General features: G+C 35.0%; 2 protein-coding genes across 2 annotated transcripts; one reads left to right on the forward strand and one right to left on the reverse strand.

Moving 5' to 3' along the window:
* Positions 1-2,550: 2,550 nt before the first annotated feature.
* LOC103562035 (olfactory receptor 5B2-like) lies at positions 2,551-3,495 on the reverse strand. The gene has a single exon (XM_008536941.1). It carries the CDS (start codon positions 3,493-3,495, stop codon positions 2,551-2,553), a length of 945 nt encoding a protein of 314 aa, XP_008535163.1.
* Positions 3,496-21,350: 17,855 nt separating this feature from the next.
* LOC103562034 (olfactory receptor 5B2-like) lies at positions 21,351-22,298 on the forward strand. The gene has a single exon (XM_070566056.1). It carries the CDS (start codon positions 21,354-21,356, stop codon positions 22,296-22,298), a length of 945 nt encoding a protein of 314 aa, XP_070422157.1. The 5' UTR covers positions 21,351-21,353.
* The last annotated feature ends 2,598 nt before the right edge of the window (positions 22,299-24,896 follow it).

The following is a 24,896-nucleotide window of genomic DNA, read 5'->3' on the forward strand; positions in this document are numbered from 1 at the left end:
CCGGCAAAATGTGCACCTTAAATCCCATTCTATTGGATTTTCACTGTCGTCAACTTGGTTAATCTGGGAATTATGTTTCCCAGAATTCCTTTCCCTTAATGGTTCTGAGATTGAACTGACCAAAAGAGGGATACAGTGAAGATTTGGGAGGGGGAATAAAGCGACAGCCATTTTTATCTGCAGGTCTTGTGGTTAAATATGATAATGACAGATCCATAAGCACTTGAGAAGGTTTAGTTTGTCCTCCCTTCTCTTCTGCTCCAAGTCTAGGTATTCCTGACTATCAGCTCTGATGAGCATCAGTGGCTCCAGGACCACCATTGGACACTTACGGGGAGCAGGAAACATAAACATGGAGCTACACAGAGGCATTCGTTCCACAAAAGAAGAGCATTCCTTAGATCTCTTCACTAGTAAAGCCTTAGCTGCCTCTCTTTGGTGGCTTAACTTAGCTTCCTTAGCTCTCTTCTTAGCTTCTTAACTTCTAAGCTTCCCTTGAAAACTCCGACTTGATCACCTTACCAGTCTTTCAGTGGGATTGATGAATAAATTTTCTGTAAGGACTGAACTCTCCCTTTCAGACTTTCACGTCCCCAGTTCTTCCCAGAATTTTTAAAAGTCTACTTACTCCAAATAATCTCATATCCCCTAACAGTGATTTTGCTTTTCTAGAGAAACCTGACTCATTCAGCCTTTCAAATATTCGTACTGAAAACATTCTCTTTTGTTAGCATCTATCACAAATCCCTGAACATTTTATAGCAGTAATAACATTTTTAAATTATTTCCATATTTAGTTGTCTCCTTGTCTCTGTCTCCTATAAAGCTGCAAACTCTGTGAGGGCAAGATCTTGTCAGTATTGTTTCTCCATTGCATTTCCAGGGCTTGATGTGTAATAATGGCTCAATAAATGTATAAATTGATTGAATGCATCATTTGAAAATGAGACATAAATAAATTAAGGTATGAAAGCAGACTATTCATTCCTTATTATGTTCATTGAGAGTTGATTTCATGTATTTCCTACTTAATGATCAATTCTTAATAAAAAAAAATTGTAAAGGTTTGATATAATCTACTTGATAGTGTGATTTCCACAAACTTAATTTGTCCAAAACGAGGAAATACGAATAGTGAGTGAGAATATAGAAAAAACCCAGCCACATCTCATAAAAAGCTTGAAAATTCTTTTCTAAGGAATTGTATCTTGGGTAATGAACTATAATTATCAGTGGTTGAAATAATGACTCAAAGCTTAATTAATTAGATGTTTATTGAGAAATTAGTATGAGCCAGGCCATAATCTATGGATTGAGGATGATGTTTTTAGCAAAGAAGACAAAGTCACTCCTCTTGTGTAGAGTATGTTCTTGGTGGGGAAATAGATGAAAAGGTTAACCAATTAATTAATTAATAATAGTTGAATAGTGACCAGGACTATGAAAAATAAAGCACGGAGAACAAGAAGGAAACACTGTCAATCAGCAGGTAGGGTGACTATGACGTGGTAATATTTAAGCAAAGACCTGAAGGAAGTGAGGGAGCTTTCTGAGCATTGGCAAGAGCAAGTGCAAAGACTCTGAGACAGAAGCATGCCTGGAGTTGTCCAGGAATAGCAAGGAACTGTGTGACTGAAGTGGAGTGAATGAATAGGAGAGCGGTAAGACATGATGTACTCATCTAAAACTAAAGTATCCATAGATGACTGACATTAGCCATTTCACAGTATTTACAGAGAGAAAAAGAGATAGCACTATCACTACTCAGTGTGGGTTTTTTTTTTAAATAAAATGTAAGAGAAGGTATTCATATTCAGAAAAATTTTAAAATTCCTTTGTCATCTGATCACCTTTTTTGTCCTCTGGCCTTCTTGCTTTTGAAAATTATGATATTATCATACTGTTTTTACCAAATGACTTACTGAAGACAGAAATATTAATTTCTTTAAAATGCTGTATGTATGTAGCTCTAAATAAAATGTGCTAATGAAAAGCACATATTTTTATTTGAAAATCCATGTCACATTTTTCTTCTTTTTGGACTCTTAGGGTAGTTTTTCAACTAGAGAAATAAATGATGTCAGAAATAAATTTATTCTATGATACATAAATTAATTATTTTAACTTTTTCATTTAAAACTAGCAACACTTCATCCAAAACTATTAACAAATTTCCCACTCCAATGTGTATGTGCACACGTGGGATTCTTATATACACATCTATTCATGGGTTTTTGTATGCCATGTCTTACATATATGCTTGAATTGCCACATGATAGAAAAACAATCAACATATGAGTAAATGAGATATAATTAATAAAGTTTATTACAAGAAAAGCCTCAAAATTCTTAAGGTCATCTACACTCAGGACATCCTCATTCAGATATCAAGTATCTGGACATAGTATTTTCTTTTTTCTAGATGATAGGCTTTTGAAGAAGAAATGGCATTACCTCAGTAATTTAAGTGTAGAGTAGACCTTAAATGTGAGTCATTGCATGTTGAAGATCTGAGAGGAATGAAACTAGGTCATTGTGGATCTCACAACTTTAAAAGGCGAAGCCTAGAGAAAAATTTACCTTGTCAACCAACTTCTTGAATGCATTTTTAACCTCTTTGTTCCTCAAGCTATAGACAAGGGGGTTTAGCATTGGGATGACCATTGTATAGAACACAGATGCAATTTTGTCTGTGTCCATGGAATGACTGGAGCTGGGCTGGGAGTACATAAAGATGGCTGTCCCATAGAAGATGGCAACTGTAGTGAGGTGAGAAGCACAAGTAGATAAAGCCTTGTGATATCCCTCAGCTGAGTGCATCTTCAGGATGGTGATAAATATGAACATGTAGGAAATCAAGATAACCAGGAGAGCAAAAAAGATATTGAAGCTTGCCACAACAACAAGGATCAGCTCACTAACATGTCTATCAGAGCAAGAGAGGGACATGACTGCCGGTATATCACAGAAAAAATGATGGACCATATTGGACATACAGAAAGAGAGACTAAATGTGTCCCTTATGTGAACAGAGGCATTCATGAAACCATAGATGTAGGAGCCAATGGCTAGACAAGCACATACACTTGTTGTCATGGTGGTGGTGTAATGTAGGGGTTTGCATACTGCTGCAAAGCGATCATAAGCCATTGATGCCAAGAGGAAATTTTCAACAGTGGCCAAGGCTACAAAAAAGAACATCTGAGCAGCACAAGCATTGTAGGAGATGATCTTGTCTCCTATAAGGAGCCCAGCCATGACTTTGGGAGTGACAGCTGTAGAGTAACAAAAGTCCACCAGAGACAGGTTGCTAAGGAAAAAGTACATGGGAGTGTGTAGATGAAAGTCCATGACAATCAAAAGAATCATCCCCAGGTTTCCAACTACACTGACGAGATAAATGAGAGTGAAAATTATAAAGAGGGGTATCTGAAGTTCTGGGGTATTGGTTAGTCCTAGAAGGACAAATTCAGTCACTTCTGTGTTGTTTTTCATGGGTGTTGTTTGGGAATTACAATATGCCCTGTAGCAATGAGAAGTAAAGAACAGAGTAATAAAAAACAAGGTTATTGAAGTAAGTTGAAATAGGTAGACAGATGATAGATAAGTGATAGATGTGAAATATTTTATTACAGCAATAATTCTTACTTCAATATTATTCAGATCTAAAGTATACGCTTGACAACAAAATTTAATACATAAATTATCTATAAAGTTACACATTGCTGAAACTGAAAGATCTTCATGGATCATCTCCAACCTTCTAAATTTTGTAAATTTGTAAACTGAGATGTGGAAAAACTGACGTTTTGATCAAGATGACATGTCTGGAATGAATATATCTGTCATTTCAGTTTCCTGAGCCTGGTAAATCTTTATACTTCTATGTTGCTTGTGTGCCATAGACTGCTCTAGACAATGTATGTATATTCTCTTGTTTTTCTCAACAACTCTATAAGATTTACTAGTTGTTACCCCTATTTAACTTATGAAGCACAGAATTTGAGTAATGTATTTAAGTTTATAAAATTATTACTACCAAAGCCAATTTTTGAACCCAGGGAAGTTGTTCTTCAGTCCTTTGGTTTTAATTTAAATAAAATTGAATTTAACTCAACTTACAATTACTCATTATCTTCATGGATCTAAACCCAGTGTTTGGGGTCTCATAGTGAAGTAACTGAGACATATATACATAGTAGGTGTAGTGGGATAACTGGAGCCATAGAGGCCTGCACAACAAACAGAGAAAATTCTGAGGGGAAGACATAGCATCGAGTATAGAGCTTGGGCTCTGGGAATAAGTGCATATTAACCCTACCATTTACCACCTAAGGGTCATTGGTTCCAAACCAAGTACCTGAACTTGATCTTCTCCATCCACAAAATGAAGATTGTAATGAGGTCTACCTCAAGATATTGTGAGAATCAAATAGGGTAATGTATTAAAAACAATAAGTAAAATGCTGGGTGTTCAGCATAGCCTAATAATTGTTAGCTATAATATTATTATTAGCATGGAATGGTAGTTTCCATGTTTGTTTGAGAAAGGTGGCTGGTGAAATTCAAAGATTTAGGTGTGGATGAGTTTTGAAATCTTGTAGCCTCTCTCTTAGGTTTCCTTTTTCTCACACACTTGGTCCACTGAGATTTTCTGTGCCTTCCGGTGTTTCTCAGTCTGTCTTCCACCAGCATGAGTGGCTGTTCTATCCATTCCATATGAGGCATTGTTTCGCTTAATTTCTTTCTTAAAATCCATATTTTAGCATGAGTTGAAAGAGTTTCCTTTCTTAAACTCATTCTTTCTCTCATTACTATCATCTCACAGTTCAATCACAGAGATTGAAGGTTAAAAGTTCATAGTTTGTTGGCTGAGTTTAGCCTGCATGTTTAAAATCTTCTACATGAATACCATCTTCTGTATGAAGAGCTTTTTAAATCTCTTCTATTTGAATTTGTGGTCATGAAGGATATCTATCATCCATTAATCATTATTCTCTACCATCACCCTACTTCTTTCTTGTCTTCACTTCACCAGCCTCTAAAGTCATTAGGTTTGCCAACTTTTGACAATCATAACAACTTGTATAATGTAGTATGTTCTACAAACAATAAGAAGAGCTAAATGCATGTATAATTATATTTATGCATTTCTGTGATATATATTTATACATATATTTACCTCTACTTATATATGTGCATAAATACACATATCTTGTCATATGATCCTCACAGTAAAGTTGTAAGGCAGATAGTATTATTATTTCCATTTTACTACTGAGAGGACTGAGAATTTGAGAAGCCATGTAAAGCTCTACAATTACACAACTAGTACGAGGAAGATTCAAAATTCAAGACTCAAATACACCTATGACCAAATCAAAAGCCTATGCTTTTAGCCACTTACCATCAGCATTTGTAGATGTGCTAGTAATAATAAGGATGAGATTATGGGGAAAAGGTTACAACGGAATATGGATATTGCTAATTCAATTATAATACTTCTGGAGTTTAAGGAAGGGTTACTTAACTCTCTTCTATTTTTTTAACCTCTAATGAGAAGACAACAGATAGTAAATAAGACAAAATTAAGACGTACTCAATAAGAGCATCACTTATCCTTTTTTTTTTTTTTTTTGGCTAATCTTTTTTTAAAAAGCAGCATCATGATATTCCATACCACCAAACTCCCTAATGATGGAAGTTTTCACATTTGAACCCTAACTTCCACTCACTGTTTCAGACAAAAATGTTCAAAACACCCATTTCTGTGCTCAAATAACTCATAGTAAGTATAGGTGTCCCACAGATTTTTCATGAATTACACTTCTCACTAAAAATATGTATGGAATGTAGGAGCTTACCTTGCTGTTGGAGAATAAGGGACAGTCAATCCTGAATAGTGAATCTGAAATCAGACATTTTGCCATGGAATAACGAATACATACTGTTAGCCACATTTTCTATAAGTTTCTAGCTAAAGATTCCAATATCTCTAAGACAAGTAAAGTTGGAGAAAAGAACCCAACTTGGAGTCAGAAACCTGGATACAAGCCCTGAATCCACCAGTAATTCTTACTATGTTCTTGGAGGAGTCATTTCTGTTCTTCTTATTCATAAAATAAAGAAGGAAATTACCTCTTCTATATAATTCAAAGAATTGTGTCTGGGAATAGCAAGTGAAGGAAGCTCTGTAAAACACCTTGCTGAGAGGTTATCATTTTAAAGTCAATCAATATAGTTTTCATCTTGAGATGTTTACCATGATTGTAGGCTGAGCTCATAGCAAATCCTGAGTTCAGGGGTCAGGGAGCAAGGCCTCTATGTACTAACAACTGTTGATACTAAAGTGATAGCCACTGGGGCTCAGCACAGTCTTGTCCCTCTAAAATTGTGTCACATTGAGTCATATTGGGATTTCAGAGGGTAACATGGGAATGAGGACGGAGTTATATAGACACAGAGTTCTCAGGGGATGACCTCCACAAGGATATCTATAGCCTTCATCGCATGTTCCTAAGGAAGAAGCAATTAAACTGCCTGCAGGGACCCAACTCGATACAATGTGGATGCACACATGTTATTTCTTTTTTCCATTTTCTACTTAAAGTACAATTTACAAATAACAATAATATTCATAGTTTTTAGTGTATAAACCTAAAAGCTTAGTCAAATTTATATGGTCACGTAACCACCACCAACATAATCTCAGTATAGAAGAGTTTCCATCTTCTAAATAAAACCCATGAGCTTCTTTGTGGTCAATCCCTTTTTCCACCTCCTGCTGCTGACAACTACTAAACTGTTTTTGTTCACATAAGTTTGCCTTTGTAAGAATGTCCTATAAATATAATCCCAGTGTATGTAGACTTATGTCTAGCTTCTTTTACTTAGGATGGTGTATTTCAGATGCATTCATATTGTTACCTATATTAATTTCCTATAACTGTCATAAAAAAGTACCATAAACTGGGTGGCTTCAACAACAGAAATTTATTGTCTCATATTTCTGGAAGCTAGAAGTCTGAGATCAAAGTGTTGGCAGGGGTGGTTTTGTTGGTTCCTTGCGAATTCTGCAAGAAATAATTTGTGTCGTGTCTGTCTCTGAGCTTCTCAGTGGTTTGATGGCAAGCTTTTGTCTTCCTACACCACCTAGATCTCTATCTTCATCTTCACATAGTGTTCTCCCTTTGTGCCTGAATGTGTCCAAATTTTCCCTTTTTAAAAGGACATGAATCATACTGGATTTGGGCCTACCCTGCTCAAGTATGACCTCATCCTAACTAATTAAATCTGCAACAATCCGTTTTTTAAATAAGATCACATTCTGAAGACTGTGGGTTAAGACTTTGACAATTGAATTTTTGAGGGGATGCAATTCAACCCATAATATATCAATAGTGAACCCTTTTTTATTATTGCTGAATAGTATCTCATTATATATATATATATATATACATATATATACATATATATATATATATATATATATATATTCTGGTAGCCTTGCCATTCCACATACATTTTAGATTCATCTTAACAATACTTACTAAAAAGAGCTTGCTTGAGTTTCAATTAGAATTCCAAGATGTTTGGAAACAGTCATCATAAAGTCTCCCAATCCATGAATATGGTACACCTTTAAACTCATTTAGATTTTTTAAATTTCTTTCATCAGTGTTCTATATTTTTCAGCATTCAGGTATACCTTATTTTATTATATTTATACCCAGGTGCTTTATTTTTGAGTGCTATAATAAATGGTATTAATTTTCATCTCAAATCCCCTTTGTTCATTCTTAGAATATAGGAAAGCAATTTATTCATGATAAACTTTGCTAACGTCACATATTTGTTTCAGGAGGGGGGGTTTTGAATATTTTTAAAATAACTTCATATTAAATGTCCTTTTATGGTTTTATAGATATAATTTATGTGACATGTTATTATCAATTAATTAGACACCATTCTTAATGAAAGCATGAGATATTTTGAGATTATCCAACTTACAATGTGTTTTCCAGAAAATCATTGTGTCAAAGGTGGAGACTGCAAAAACTAAGTAAAAATATAGAAAAAAAATATGTCAGCAATACAGAAAATCATCCATCACTCTTTAAATACTCTAACATTTAATCAAAAGGTTTATATTATAGCTAATTCATTATAATATCAGTGGTTCAAAATTCCACATATTGATATAGGTGGACTAAAATCTAGATTAATTTATTCCTTCATTAAACAAATATTTGTTGAGAATCTCCTATGGACATGACACTATTTTAGGTATTAGGGATAGAGTTGTGAAAAGCAGATAAAGTCAGTGCTCTTATGAGGTTTACATTGCAATTGGGGGAGAAATGTATACAGTTGAACAAAAATATACAATAAATCAGTGTTAATCATCCAAACAGAAGATCAATAAGGAAGCACTGGCCTTAAATGACACCTTAGATCAGATGTACTTAGTAGATATATGTAGAACACTTCATCCAAAAACCACAGAATACACATTCTTTTCAAATGCACATGGAACATTCTCCAGGATTGATCACATATTAGGCCACAAAACAAGTCTCAATAAATTTAAGAAGATCGAAATAATACCAAGCATCTTTTCTGACCATCAAGGTATGAAACTAGAAATCAACTACAGCAATAAAACCAGAAAAACCACAAAAAAATGTTACTGAACAACGATTGGGTCAATGAAGAAATCAAAGGAGAAATCAAAAAATACCTAGAGACAAATGAAAATGCACCATGCCAAAATCTATGGGATACAGCCAAAATGGTTCTAAGAGGAAAGTTTGTAGCAATTCAGGCCTACCTCAACAAAGAAGAAAAATCCCAAATAAACAACCTAACCATGCACCTAAAGGAACTGGAAAAAGAAGAGCAAACAAAGCCCCAAATCATCAGAAGGAAGTAAATAATAAAGATTGGAACAGAAATAAATGAAATAGAGACTAAAAAAAATAGAAAAAATTAATGAAACCAAGAACTGGTTCTTTGAAAAGATAAATAAAATTGACAAACTTTTACCTAGACTCACCAAAAAAGATGGCTCAAATAAATAAAATCAGAAATGAAAGAGGAAAAATTACAACAAGACACCTCAGAAATACAAAAGAGTATAAGAGAATACTATGAAAATCTAGACACCAACAAATTGGATAATCCAGAAGAAATGGATAAATTCTTAGAATCAGACAACCTTCCAAAACTGGATCAAGAATAAGTAGAGAATTTGAATAGACAAATCACCAGTAAGGAAATTGAAACAGTAATCAATAATCTCCCCCCAAAAATAAAAGCCCAGGACCAGATGGCTTCCCTGGTGAATTCTAGCCAACATTCAAAGAAGACTTAATACCTGTCCTTCTCAGACTCCTCCAAAAAATTGAAGAGGAAGAGCAGCTTCCTAACTTATTCTAAGAAGCCAACATTATTCTGACACCAAAACCAGACAAGGACAACATAAAAAAAGAAAATTACAGGCCAATATCACTGATGAACATTGATGCAAAAATCCTCAACAAAATACCAGCAAATTGATTACAACAGTACATTAAAAAGATCATACATCATGATCAAGTGAATTTTATTCCAGGGATGCAGGGATGGTTCAACATCTGCAAATCTAACAATGTGATACACCACATTAAGAAAATGAATAATAGAAATCACAAGATCATCTCAATAGATGCAGAGAAAGCATTTGACAAGATGCAGTATCCATTTATGATAAAAACTCTAAATAAAATGGGTATAGAAGGGAACTACCTTCAACGTAACAAAGGTTATATATGACAAACCCACAGCAAATGTCATTCTCAACAATGAAAAACAAAGCTATCCCTCTAAGAACAGGAACCAGACAAGGATGCCCACTTTCACCATTCTTATTTAACATAGTCTGGGAAGTGTGAGCCAGAAAGTCAGGCAAGAAAAAGAAATAAAAGGGATCTAAATCGGAAACGAAGAGGTGAACCAGTCACTATTTGCAAAAGACATAATTTTATATATAGAAAAACCTAAAGAATCCACTAAAAAACTTTTAGAAATAATAAATAAATACAGTCAAGTTGCAGGATACAAAATCAACATACAAGAATCAGTTGCATTTCTATACACTAACAATGAAATAGCAGAAATAAAAATAAAAAATGCAATCCCATTTACAATTGCAACAAAAAGAATAAGATACCTAAGAATAAGCTTAACTAAAGAGGTGAAAGCTATACACTGAAAACTATAAAACTTTGTTGAAACAAATTGAAGAAGACACAAAAAAATGCAAAGATATTCCATGCTCTTGGATTGGAATAATTAACATAGCCAAAACGTCCATACTTCCTAAAACAATCTATAGATTCGGTGCAATCCCTATCAAAGTTCCAACAACATTTTTCACAGAAATAGAACAAAGAATCCTAAAATTTATATGGAGCAACAAAAGACTCCAAACAGCCAAAGGAATCCTGAGGAAAAAGAATAAAGCTGGAGGTGTCACATTCCCTGATTTAAAAATATACTACAAAGCTATAGCCACAAAAACAGCATGTTACTGGCACAAAAATAGACACATAGATCAATGGAACAGAATTGAGAGCCCAGAAATAAACCCACACATATATGGACAGCTAATTTTGGAAAAGGGAGCCAAGAGCATACAATGGAGAAAGGAAGATCTTTTCAATAAATGGTTTTGGGAAAACGGGACAGCCAAATGCAAAAGAATGAAAGTAGACCATTAGCTTACACCGTGCACAAAAATCAGCTCAAAGTGGATTAAAGACTTGAATGTAAGACCTGAAACCATGAAACTTCTAGAAGAAAACATAGGCAGCACACTTTTGACGTCAGTCTTAGCAGCATATTTTCAAGTACCATGTCTGACCAGGCAAGGGAAACAAAAGAAAAAACAAACAAATGGGACTGCATCAAACTAAAAAGCTTCTTCACAGCAATGGAAACCATCAACAAAACAAAAAGACAACCCAGCAATTGGGATTTTCAAACCATATATCGGATAGGGGGTTAATATCCAAAATATGCAAAGAACTCATATGTCTCAACAGTAAAAAAACCAACAACCCAATTAAAAAATGGGCAAAAGATCTGAACAGAGATTTCTCCAAAGAAGATATATGGATGGCCAACAGGTACACAAAAACATGTTCAACGTCATTAACCATCAGATAAATGCAAATCAAAACTGTGAGATATCACCTCATTCTGGTCAGAATGGCTATAATTAACAAGACAGGAAACAACAAGTGTTGGAGAGGATGTGGGGAGAAAGGAACCCTTGTACACTGCTTGTGAGAGTGTAAACTGATGCATCCACTACAGAAAACCATAAGAAGATTCCTCAGAAAATTAAGAACGGATCTACCATATGATCCAGCTATTCCACTGCTGGGTATTTATCCAAAGAACTTGAAACCGCAAAGGCATATGTCAGTGTCGCAATCCAATGTACACATCAGGATAGATTCGGAGAGGGCTGATGGCCACTCTGAGTTTATTATAACCAGCATTTCAATATATACATAGCTTACATCTGTTAAACATACACAGGTGTTCTGGATGAAGTAATTAGCGAATGCCAAGAACTCTTAGTGATTTCTCAAGGAGCCCTCCCTCGGCCTCTGTTTTGATATTATCATGTTATTGCTAAGCTTGTATATTTTTATCTCGGAGCAGGCAAGGTCTCCTAGGCAACAACCCCTGCTGCTCCCAATATCAATATCGTGTCTCCATCTGTGCCCCCAGGTGACCGTGCCTGTCTTAGGTTGCCCCACCCTGGAGGTCTTACCCATCATTGGCTGACCAGCCTTCTCACCTCTGGGTCACAGTTTGTTGGCAAGCTTTTTCCAGTGATTATTAACCCTTCCTGCGTCAGGGGAAGCTACAGCATAAAGATACATGCACCCTTATGTTCATCACAGCATTATTCACAATAGCCAAGACTTGGAAACAACCTAGGTGCCCATCAAGGACAAATGGATAAGGAAGATGTGGTATATATGCACAATGGAATACTGCTCAGCCATAAGAAAGGATGAAATCCAGCCATTGTGACAACATGGATAGACCTTGAGGGAATTATGCTAAGTGAAATAAGTCGGAGGGAGAAAGTCAAATACCATATGATCTCACTTATAAGTAGAAGATAAAAACAAACATATAGCAACAGAGGCTGGATTGATAGTTACCAGAGGGGAAGGAGAGATGGAGAAGGGGGAAAAAGATGATTAGATACATGTGTGTGGTGATGGATCATAATTAGTCTTTGGGTGGTGAACGTGATGTAATCTACACAGAATTCAAATTATATTATGATGTACATCTGAAAGTTATATAATGTTATAATCCAATGTTACTGATATAAAAAGAAAAAATAAGTATTCACAAAAGAAAATTCAACATATTGATATAGTTGGACTAAAAGCTAATTAATTTATTCATTCATTAAACAAATATTTGTTGAGAATCTCCTATGAACTCAACACTATTTTTAGGTATTAGGGACAGAGTTGTGATCAAAGCAGATAAAGTCAGTGCTCTTATGAGGTTTACATTGCAATTGGGGGATAAATATATACAGGTGAACATATAAATATACAATAAATGAGTGTTAATAAGAGCTATGTGAGCAATAAATAAGGACCCATGTAAAGGAGAAAGCTTATGAAAGTGATTAAGGAAGGCCTCTGTGATATGGTATTATTTAATCAGGTAAATAATGAAATGAGGGTACATCTTAGGTACAGGGAACAAAGAGTAAAATGTCCTGCAGTGACAGTATGTTTGGAATTGTCATAGAGTAGAAAGAAAATCAGTGTTAATGTAGCTAGCTGAATGCCTGGCGGAATAATAGGAAATGATGTAACTCAACTAAAATATGAATGAATGAGTTGCATTCACCATTTCAAAGCATTTAGACACAACAATGCATCACGTTATTATAGTTCTCATTACACTGGTTTAGCACAGTGCGAAGAGTTGGTAGTCATATGTGCATAAATTGAAAAAAAGCCTTTATTTTCTTTCCTTTTTTCTTAGACTCTGGCATCTTTTCCTTTTAAAAATTATCATTGGAACATGCTGTTTTGAACAAATGAATCAGTGCTAACATAGATGTTAATTCTTCAAAACGTTATGTTTCTGTAGTGCTAGATAAAATGTGGCAACAAAAATTGTATACCTACATTTAATATATTACATTTTTTCTGCATTTTCACTCTTAGAAGTTCTTCAACTAAGTAAATAAGTATTTGACATAATTTTATATTCTGATGTTGCAATTGACCGTTAAAATTATTTTATTAAAAAGAATAATAAATTCTATTCACACTACACTTACCCCCTTGGACGAATTTCTCACTTCTGTGTGGATATGCACACATAGGGTTCATGTATATGCTGTTATTTATGGCCACAATTCTGAGTACTGGTCCCCCCCCCACCTCCAGGGTTTCCTGTTGAAACTTAATCATTTATTTGTTCAGCGACTTGCTGGAAAATTTTCTTGATATATATTCCACCCCATAGTATGAAGTCTTTGATATTGCTCCTTGGAGAATGCATCTTTTAGCACAAGCACAGTCACCTAGGGGGGACAGTGGTTTTAGGCTCTTTGTGACTTTCTATTTCCCTAACCACACTGAGCTGCCAAGATCCACTTATTGCTGACACACTGCTCTATTTTTTCCAACAATGTTCTGCACAATAAATTGCTCAACAGACAGATGTGATTGAATTAATGGTAATTTTAAGACCATTGTTTGAGGTTGTTCTGACCCCAAGAGGGTTCTTCGTGGCTCTCTCTTTCCCCTGTCTCTTCTGGTAAGTTAGCTGACCTAAGATTTAGTAAATTGACCAGTCTTCTCTTGATTGCTTTTTATCCAAATCTCCATTTTTTAAAAATATCCTTAGGCTTGAACTTCCTCACACTCTGCTATAAATAAAGTTAGTTCCTTTGGGAAGAGCTTCTAATCTCTCCCCTGGGAAAAATCACTGATCCATTGCTCTCAAGCCAGAGGTGGGGAAAGTGGCATGTTTCATTATGAGTCACAGCCCTCATTTAGGAACTGGGCACTTGGGGAGAAGGGGACAATAGCCTTAGGTCTCCTGCCTTATGTCCTAGAATTCTTATTGCTTTGTTCATGGTAAATCCTCCATCTCAAAAATGGCACCTCAAAAATAGATGAAAGAAGGAAGCCATCAACTCTTGGTTGCACTCACCAAGAGTTGTAATGGGTAGCTGGAGGCAGAATGAAAAATGTTGGTCTTCTGGACCTCCTAGGAAGATACCATTGCTCTCCAATTTATCTCCCCTGTAATCTTTATTATATTCTTCCTTCTTCTGTTTTAGTTTTAGTGAGTACTTCCTTTTCTATTTCCTTAAGGTGTAACGTTAGGTTGTTGATTTGCGTTCTTTTTTCATTTTTAAAATAAACAGTTGTAAATTTGTCTATTATCACTATTTTTTTAACTCTTCAAATGTTGATATGTAGTGTTTCAGTTTCATTTGTTTTATTTTCTATTTCCTTTTTGATTTCTTGATTTCTTCTTTAACTCATTGGATGTATAAGAGTGTGTTCTTTAATTCCAACTTGTATGTGAATTTTTAAAATTCGACAAGTTTTTGGCCATATTTCTTAAAATAGTCTTCCCGTCCTTTTCTTTCTCTCTCCTCTCATTCTGGCATTCCCTTTATGCATATTTTCATGTGCTTGATGGTGTCCAACTGGCGTCTTAGGCTTTTAAAGTTTCTATTTATTCTTTTATTAAAATGAGTGCTCCTCAGACTGGGTTACATTTATTGATTTATCTTCAAATTGACTGATTACTTCTTTTTCCTCAAATCGTTCAAATCATTCAAATCACTATTTCCTCAAACTGCTCAATTGACTATTGAAACACTCTAGCAAATTTTTTACTTCACTTATTGTACTTTTCAGCTCTAATCTATCTGGTTCCATTTACAATTTCTATCTGCTTACTGATATTCTACATTCGTTGAAAAATCATTTTCCAAGTTTCTTTATCAAAAATTTTCTTAGGTTCTTTGAACATATGTAAGACAGATGATTTAAAGTCTTTGACTAGTAAGTCCAATATCTGTGCTTCCTCAGGGACACTTTCTGTTAATTTCTATTTCTTTTCTTTGTGTGAACAAGACATGCTTTCATGTTTCTTTTCATGCCTCTTAGTTTTTGGTTGAAAACTGGACTTTTAAAATACATAGTGTGGTAATTCTAGACATCAGATTCTTCCCCATTCTGATAAAATTGATTCTGAAAGTTTCTGCTTGCTTTTTTGGTGTTTCTGTGGAATTCCCTAGTCTGCCATTTTTCCTGCCTCTCTCTTATAAGAACACTTCAGTTTAGGACCCACTGAAATCTCCCATATCAATACTGCTAACACTTAATCACAGCTGCAATGTCTTTGCCACATAAGGTAACTGTATTAGTCAGCTTGTACTGCTGTAACACAATCTCATAGACTGTGTGACTTAGCAAAATAAATTTATTTTCTTACAGCTCTGGAGGTTGGAAATTCCAAGATCAAGGTGCTGGGCAATTCAGTTTCTGGTGAGGATTCTCTTCCTGCCTTTCAGATGCCCACGTTTTTACTGTGTCCTAACATGGTGGAGAGAAAGAGCTCTGATGTCTCATCTTCTTCCTATAAGGCACCAGCCCCGTTGGATCAGGGCCCCATCCTTATTACCTCATTTATCCTAATTACGTCCTTACAATGCCTATCTCTGAAACAGTCTCATTGGAGGATAGGGATTTAACATATGAATTTTGGGGGGACACAATTCAGTCCATAGCAGTAATCATTTAAAGGTTCAAGATATTAAGAATCTTTTGGGCCATTATTCAGCCTCTCACAGATTTGTTTCTCACTATGCTCCCTCATGTCCATCACACATCTTGTCTTGGGAGGGAGAGGGCCATCTCAACATGATCACTGAAAGATGCCAGTTACTGAAATCTTCACCATCCATAGCCACACCTGCTGGGATATTAAGCCTGCTTGAGCTCTGTGGCAGAAGAGACAACTGGGGTGTTATATATGTCCCTCAACCCACCCAGAAATTACACATATCAATTATTCCCATATCCCATTTTCTAGAACTAGTAAATGTCTCTGCTGAGCAGCAATGGGGCAGTCGCATGTGAGGAAAGCAGATGGAATGTTTGAGCACCAATATACTTGTGAAACATGCCATATCAATCTTTGATAAAAAATAAAATAGTAATATTTAACCTTATGAACACCTGATACATGGCAGAAATTGTGCTTCACTTTGTATATATGTCATCTGATAATCTTAACAATTCTGCGAGAATTACATGATACTATCGTCTTCATCCCTATAGATGAGAAGCTGCAATTTGGAGGCGTTAAATAACTTGCTTGAATTTGGAGCTAAGCCATCTGACAAATTTGTAACCACTAAACTTGCTGTTCTGAGCAAGGTGTGATATCTCTTGGGAAGTGTGGTTTAGAGACAAATGTACAGACAAAAGAATGGATCTATTTCTTTTGTTTGAAAAAATTCCTAGGCCAGGACTGTGATGGTAAGGCAAATGGGGGTTTTTTAAAAAGATTTTTCTGAAGAGATGTTTTGAGACATCTTTGCAAAAGAGGAAGAAATGAAATTAGATAAAAGAAAATTTTAAAAAAAAACATTAAAATATCAAATGCTGGGAAAGATGTGAAACAACTGGAATTCATTACAGCTGGGAGCAATATAGTAAAGCAAATTCAGAAAACAGTTTGACACTTTCTTTTTAATTTAAGAAGATATTTACCATATGGCCAAGCAGTCCTTCTCACAAGTATTTACTCAAATGAAATGAAAACCTATGTTCACAGAAAGACCTTTGGGTAAACGTTTAGATCAGTTTTATTCATAATCACCAAACACTAGAACCAACATACTGTTCCTCAGCTGAGGAATGTACTGTCTGTACTGTCTATAAAATGGAACACTACTCAAAAAAAATATTCCCCTACTGGTAAAGATAACAACATAGATGGATCTTAAGTGCATTATATTAAGTAAAAGAAGTAAGACTCAAAGACTGCACATGCTAGAATTTCTACTTAAGGAGATTCTTTTTTTTTTTTTTTTTTTTGACTGGAAGCAACATTGACTGCATTTTAACTCATTTTATTCCAAGTAATTTTATTGGGATTACAATGGTTTATAACGTTGTGTAGTGTCAGGCATACATTACTGTGCATCCATTTCTGAATCCGTTTCATCGTGCTTACCCCCAGTAGCCTAATTTTTTATCCATCACCATACATATGTGGCCCTTTATCCCTTTTTCCCACCCTCCAACCCCTTCCCCTCTGGTAACCACTAATCTGTTCTCTTTATCCATGTATTTGTTATCTTCCACATATGAGTGAAATCATGCAGTATTTATCTTTGTCTGGTTTATTTCACTTAACATCATAGCCTCAAGGTCCATCCACATTGTCTTAAATGGGACAGTTCTGTCTTTTTTTCATGGCTGAGTAGTATTTCGTTGTGTATATATACCACATCTTCTTTATCCACTCATCTGTAGAAGGGCACTTGGGTTGCTTCCAGATCTTGGTTATTGTGAATAACGCTGCAATGAACATAGGAGTGCATAAATCTCTTTGGATCATTGATTTCAAGTTATCTGGATAAATGCCCAGTAGTGGGATAGCTGGGTCACATGACATTTCTATTTTTAATTTTTTGAGAAATCTCCATACTGTTTTCCATAGTGGCTGCACCAGTTTGCATTCCCACCAGCAGTGTATGACCCTTGCCTTTTCTCCACATCCTTTCCAACATTTATTGTTTTCCTCTTGGTAATTATAGCCATTCTGACTGGTGTAGGGGTGATATCTCATCATAGTTCTGATTTGCATTTCCATAATAATTAGTCGTGTTGAGCATCGTTTCATGTGTCTGTTGGCCATCTGTATATCTTCCCTTGGAAAAATATCTGTTTATATCCTCTGCCCATTTTTTGATCGGTTTGTTTGTTTTGTTGTTGCTGTTGAATTGTATGAATTCTTTATATATTTTGGAGATCCATCTCTTGTCTGATAAATGATTTGAAAATATTTTCTCCCAGTTGATGAGTTGTCTTTCTGTTTTGTTCACGATTTCCTTTGCTCTGTAGAAGATTTTTAGTCTGATGTAGTCCTGTTTGTTAATTTTATCTTTTGTTTCCCTTGCCCAGGTAGGCATGGTATTCAAAAAGATGTTTCTAAGACCCATGTCAAAGGATGCACTGCCTATATTTTCTTCTGGGAGTTTTATGGTTTCAGGTCTTGCATTCAAATCTTTAATCCATTTAGAGTTAATTTTTGTGTATGATACAAGAGAATGCTCTACTTTCATTCTTTTGCATGTGGCTTTCCAGTTTTCCCAACATCATTTATTGAAGAGAATTTCCCTTCTCCATTGTATGTTCTTGGCTCCTTTGTCAAAGGTTAACTGTCTATATATGTGTGGTTTTATTTCTGGGCTTTCAATTCTGACCCATTGATCTGTTTGTCTGTTTTTGTGCCAGTACCATGCTGTTTTGATTACTATAGCTTTGTAGTATGTTTTGAAGTCAGGGGTTGTGATGCCTCCAGCTTTGTTCTTTTCTCTCATGGTTGCTTTGGTTATTCGGGGTCTTTTGTTGTTCCATATAAATTTTTGGATTCATTGTTCAATTTCTGTGAAGAATGTCATTGGGATTCTGATTGGGATTGCATTGAATCTGTAGATTGATTTAAGTAGTATGGGCATTTTAACTATGTTTATTCTTCCAACCCATGAACATGGAATATCTTTCCACTTTTTTATATCTCCTTTAATTTCTTTCAATAGCATCTTATAGTTTTCAGTGTACAGGTCTCTCACTTCTTTGGTTAAGTTTGTTTCTAGGCATTTTATTTTTTTGTTGTTGCAACTGTAAATGGGACTGCATTCTTGATTTCTCTTTCTTCTAGTTCATTGTTACTGTATAGAAATGCAACTGATTTTTTTAAATTGATTTTATACCTGAAACTTTGTTGTAGTTGTTGATTATTTCTAATAGTTCTTTTGTGAATTCTTTAGGGTTTTCTACATATAGAATCATGTCATCTACAAATAGAGAAAGTTTCATTTCTTCTTTTCCAGTTTGGATTCTTTTTATATCTTTTTCTTGCCTAATTGTTCTGGCCAATACCTCCAGTACTATGTTGAATAGGACTGGCAAGAGTGGGCACACTTGACTTGCTGCTGTTCTCAAAAGGATGGCTTTCAGTTTTTCACCATTAAGCATGACGTTGGCTGTTTTTTGTCATATATGGCCTTTATTATGTTGAGTTACTTTCCTTTTATACCCATTTTATTGAGAGTTTTTATCATAAATGGATGTTGGATCTTGCCAAATGCTTTCTCTGCATCTATTGAGATGATCATGTGATTCTTATTCCTCATTTCATTGATGCGGTGTATCACATTGATTGATTTGCAGATGAGCATTCTTGCAAAGGCAAAGAACACAGAACACAAAGTAGGTAAGTGGTTTCCAGAGGAGTGGGTGGGAGAGAGAGTTGACCACAAAGAACCTCAGGGGGTTTTTTATGTGATGGAAGTGTTCTATATCCTGATGGTGGTAGTAGTTACACACCCATACACATTTGATCAAATTCTTAGGTCTATACACAAAAAAGTGTGAATCTAACTGTTTGTAAATTGTACATTCACAAAATGCAAAAAAAAAAAAAAAACCATATAGCAACATGTAATACCAAAATATGCATGTACACTCAATATATGGAGCAAGGTCCCCATAGGCAATTGAATTGCTTCCTCCCTGAGAAGGTGAGGAAAGCTGTGGATGCTCTCATGGGGTTATCTCCTGAGGGCAGCATATCTCCATAATTCTCTCCTGCTTCCCTTTTATTAGTCTCTGAAATATCAACAATGCTTCACATGACATCATTTTAGAGAGACTAGACTGCCTGCTGGTCACGTTGATCAGCATATATTTATTTGAATGTTAATAGTTGTCATTACACAAAGGCCTTCTCCCTACCTGAAGAATTGCTATTATCCTGCAACCATGGCTGAGGATATCACCCCAAGATAAAAATTATATTGAGTGACTTAAAAATTATAACCTCTTACTGAGTTGTTTTATAGACCTTCCATTATTTGATATTTACAGACACAATTCTGTAAATTATGTGGGAGAAGTAATTTTATTATGTTTATTTTACAAATAATGAGAAGATAAGCAACTCCTCCAAAGGCACAGTAAGAATTAATGGTGGATTCAAGACTTGAACCCAGGTTCATGGGCCCTAGTTAGTGTTTTTCTCTCCCTCTTTTTCTGCATCAGAGAAGTTGGAACCTTTTAACCACTACCTAAAATATAACTTCCCTATAATTATTTGTGAATTATTTCATGGCTGAATTTCTGATTTCACACTCACCATGAAGCATTGACTGCCCCTTCTCTTCAAGGAACAAGGTAAGTTACTATATTCCGTATCCACTCTCACTGAAAAGCGTAATTCATTCAAAAGCAGTTGGGAAGCTATTCATACTATGAGTTATTTGAGCACAGAAATTGATGTTTTGAACATTTTTTTTGAAAAATAGTGAGTTGAGATCATGTATAAATGTCAAAATTTCCAATAGGATGGAGTTTAGTGATACTTATGAAATATCCTGCAGCATCCCTAAAGAAGATGGTTCAAAAAAACAAGATAGATGATGCTCTGATTGAGTAAGGGGTAATTTCCTCTTGTTCACTCTCAGTCAGTCTCCTATTGGAGGTAATAAAAAGCAGCATAAGTATGAAGTGAGCTTTCTTTAAACTATAAAGAGAACTAAATTAATTAGCAAGATTGAAATGAACTGCAGTTTAAATTTTTCCCTGTAATCTCATTCTTATTATTACTGGCACCTTTAAATATGCTGACAGTGAGGTTGCTAGGAGCACACAGATTTTGATTAGGTCAAAACTGGGTTTCAATCTTGAATCTTGAACATTCTTCATACCAATGATATGATTGTAGAATATCACATAACTTCTAAAATCCCTAATGCCTTTAATATTAAAATAAAAATAATAATACTACCTGTTGTATACACAAAGACACATGTGTATACACATTTATATATAAAGCTCTTAACATTTTTTCAGGGTAATTTTGAAGTACAATTATTAATGAAATAGTGCACATGGTATTTATAAATTTCAATTTCAATACAATTTCTTTTTCGTTTGTCACTTTTCCCCTTTATTTATCATTGCTACAGGACGTCTCATGATTCTCAAATAGCATCCATGGAGAATAGGACAGAAGTGACACAATTCATCCTACTAGGAGTAACTGACACCTCAGAACTGCAGGTCCCCCTCTTTATCATTTTCACTTTCATTTATCTCATCAATGTGACTGGAAACTTGGGGATGATCATCTTGATTTTATCGAACTCTCATCTCCACACTCCCATGTACTTTTTCCTTAGTAATCTGTCTTTGGTCGACTTTAGTTACTCCTCAGCTGTCACTCCCAAAGTCATGGCTGGATTACTTATAGGTGACAAAATCATTTCATATAATGCATGTGCAGCTCAAATGTTTTTGTTTGTAGGCTTTGCCACTGTGGAAAATTACCTCTTGGCATCAATGGCCTATGATCGCTATGCAGCAGTGTGTAAACCCCTACATTACACCCGGACCATGACGACAAGTGTGTGTGCTCATCTGGCCATAGGCTCCTACATCTGTGGTTTCCTGAATGCCTCTATCCATGTTGGGGACATATTTAGTCTTTTTTTCTGTAAGTCAAATACGGTCCATCACTTTTTCTGTGATGTTCCAGCAGTCATGGCTCTCTCTTGCTCTGATAAACACATTAATGAGGTGGTTCTTGTTTTTCTGTCGAGCTTTAATGTCTTTTTTGCTCTTCTTGTTATATTGATTTCCTACCTATTCATATTTTTAACCATCTTAAATATGCACTCAGCTCAAGGGCACCAAAAGGCTTTGTCCACCTGTGCTTCCCATCTCACTACAGTCTCCATCTTCTATGGGACAGTCATCTTCATGTATTTACAGCCCAGCTCCAGCCATTCCATGGACACAGACAAAATGGCATCTGTCTTCTATTCTATGGTCATCCCTATGCTGAACCCTGTGGTCTACAGCCTAAGGAACAAAGAAGTCAAGTATGCATTCAAGAAGGTGGTTGAGAAGGGAAATTTTTCTAAAGATTTGGGATGTTAACATTGTAGCATGCACAGTAACCTTGTTTAATTCCTCTCAGACTTTCCCTATTCAATGAGTTACCTTTCAAGCCCCACACTACATTCAAATTCCTGAGGTGACATTCTTATCTCTTCAAAAGTCTGTTGTTTAATAAAAAGAAAATGCATTTAGAAATATAACACTTGTAAGAGAATGGCTACTGTGAAGCATAAGAAATTTTTGAACCTGTTTGTCAAACTTTACTAATGGTATTTGATTTATTCACTTGCCCTATTTATGTTTACCACATGCCAGTGCAAACATGCATGTTACAAAGGAGCACAAACAAGCCCCATGTGGACACATACACATTGGATTGGGAAATTTTTCAGTGGTAAATGGAGTGTGGCTAGTTTTTAATAAAAATAATTTAAGTAGTTAATTGAGATATTAAATATAAAGTTATGTCTAATCATAACAGTTTTTGGTTGACTATTCTACAATTCTGAATAGGAGAATATAGTCACACACTTTTAAATGAAAGTATGTACACTTTCAGCACATTTTAAGAGATACGCAAATATCAGATCTTAAATGAGTTAATATTTCTGTCTTGACTGAGTCATCTTGTAGAATCAACATGTTTACATTACAATTTTCAAAAATAGTCACCCAAATTCCATAGCTTACCTTACGGTTCTTGCTTGGTGTTATACATACTATGAATTTAGACAAATGTATAATGAATTGAATCCATCATTATATATCATACAGAGTACTTTCACTGCCTTAAAAATCCTCTGTGATCCACCTAGTCAAGTCTCTCTCATCCTCTAACCCTTGGCAACTACTGATCTTACCTTTACTACAATGTCATATAGTTGGAATCATACATTATGTAGCCTTTTCAGATTGGCTACTTCCATGTAGTAAAATGCATGTAAAATTCCTCCATTTCTTTTCATTGCTTGATAGCTCATTTCTTTTTAGTGTCAAATAATTGTACCAGTGTTTTTTATCTATTAACCTGATGAAGGGCATCTTTATTTCTTCTAGTATAGGTAATTATGAATAAAGGTGCTGTAAATATTCATGTGAAGGTTTTTGTGTTGACATAAGTTTTCAATTCACTTGGGTAAATACCAAGGAGGATGATAGCTGGATTGTATTGTAAGAGTATGGTCAGTTTTTCAAGAAACCTCCAAACTGCCTTCCAAAGTTTTTCATTCTGACCAGCAGTGAATGAAAGTTCCTGTTGCTCCACATCCTCACCAGCCTGTGGTGTTGTCAGCATTCTGGATTTTTGGCAGTTTTAATAAGTGCGTAATGGTATCTATTATCTGTCAAAGTCTTTGGCTCATTTTATGATCGATTTGTTTGTTTTCTTATTGATACATTTTAAGTGTTCTTTGTATATTTGGGATAACAATTTTTTATCAGATGTGTCATTCGCAAGTATTTTCTCCTAGTTGGTGGCTTGTTTTCCTATTCTCTTGACACTGTTTTTCACAGAGCAGAAGGTTTTAATATTAATGAAGTCCAGCTTATTATATTTTTCATGAATTGTGGCTTTAGTGTTGTATCTACAAAGTCATCTAAGTTTTTTCCCATGTTATTGTCTAGGAGTTTTATAGTTTTACATTTTACACTTAGGTCTATGAACCATTTTGAGTTAAGTTTTATGAAGGATGTGAGGTTTGTGTCTAGATACATTTTGTTTGTTTCTTTGTTTGTATGTGGATGTCCGGTTGTTCCAGCACCATTTGTTAGAAAGAGTATCTTTGTTCTATTTTATTTCTTTTGCTTGTTTGTCAAAGACTTGTTGACCATATTTATGTAGGTCTATTTCTGGGCTCTCTATTCTGTTCTATTGATCTATTTGTGTATTCTTTTGCGAGTACCACATTGTCTTGATTACATAGCTGTATAGCAAGTCTTAAAATCAGGTAATGTCAGTCTTCCAACATTGTTCTTCTCCTTCAATATTGTGTTGGTTATTCTGGGTCTTTTGCCTCTCCACACAAACTGTAGAAGCAGTTTGTCAATATCCACAAAATAACTTGCCGGGATTTTGATTTTGATGCATTGACTCTGTGGATTAGATTGACTTAATCTGTAAATTAAATTAGCAAGAATTGACATCTTGATGATATTGAGTATTCCAATCCATGAACATGAAATATCTCTCCATTTATTTAAGAATAAGAAAAATAAAAGTTTTAACTTTACTTTCACTTATTGCATCTTTAACTTTCTTTCTTTCTTTACACAGATCCAAATTTCTGACCTATATTATTTTCTTTCTCTCTAAAAAACTTCTCTTGACATTTCTTGCAAGGTAGGTGTACCTACTGGCTGCAAATTTCCTCAATATTTGTTTGTCTGAGAAAGTCCTTATTTTTTTTCACTTTTGAAGGATAATTTCACAGGTTATGTAATTGTATATTAGTTGGCTTTTTTTCTCATTTTAAAAAAATATTTCACTCCATTCTCTTCTTACTTGCAAGGTTTCTATGGAGTAGTTGGAAGTAATTCTTATCTTTGTTCTTCTAGGGCTAAAGCGTTTTTTAACACTGGCTTCTTTCAATATTCTTTTTTATCTTTGATTATTTGTAGTTTGAAAATGATATAGTCTTT

This window comes from Equus przewalskii, chromosome 11, assembly GCF_037783145.1.
Source record: "Equus przewalskii isolate Varuska chromosome 11, EquPr2, whole genome shotgun sequence".
Lineage (NCBI taxonomy): Eukaryota > Metazoa > Chordata > Mammalia > Perissodactyla > Equidae > Equus > Equus przewalskii.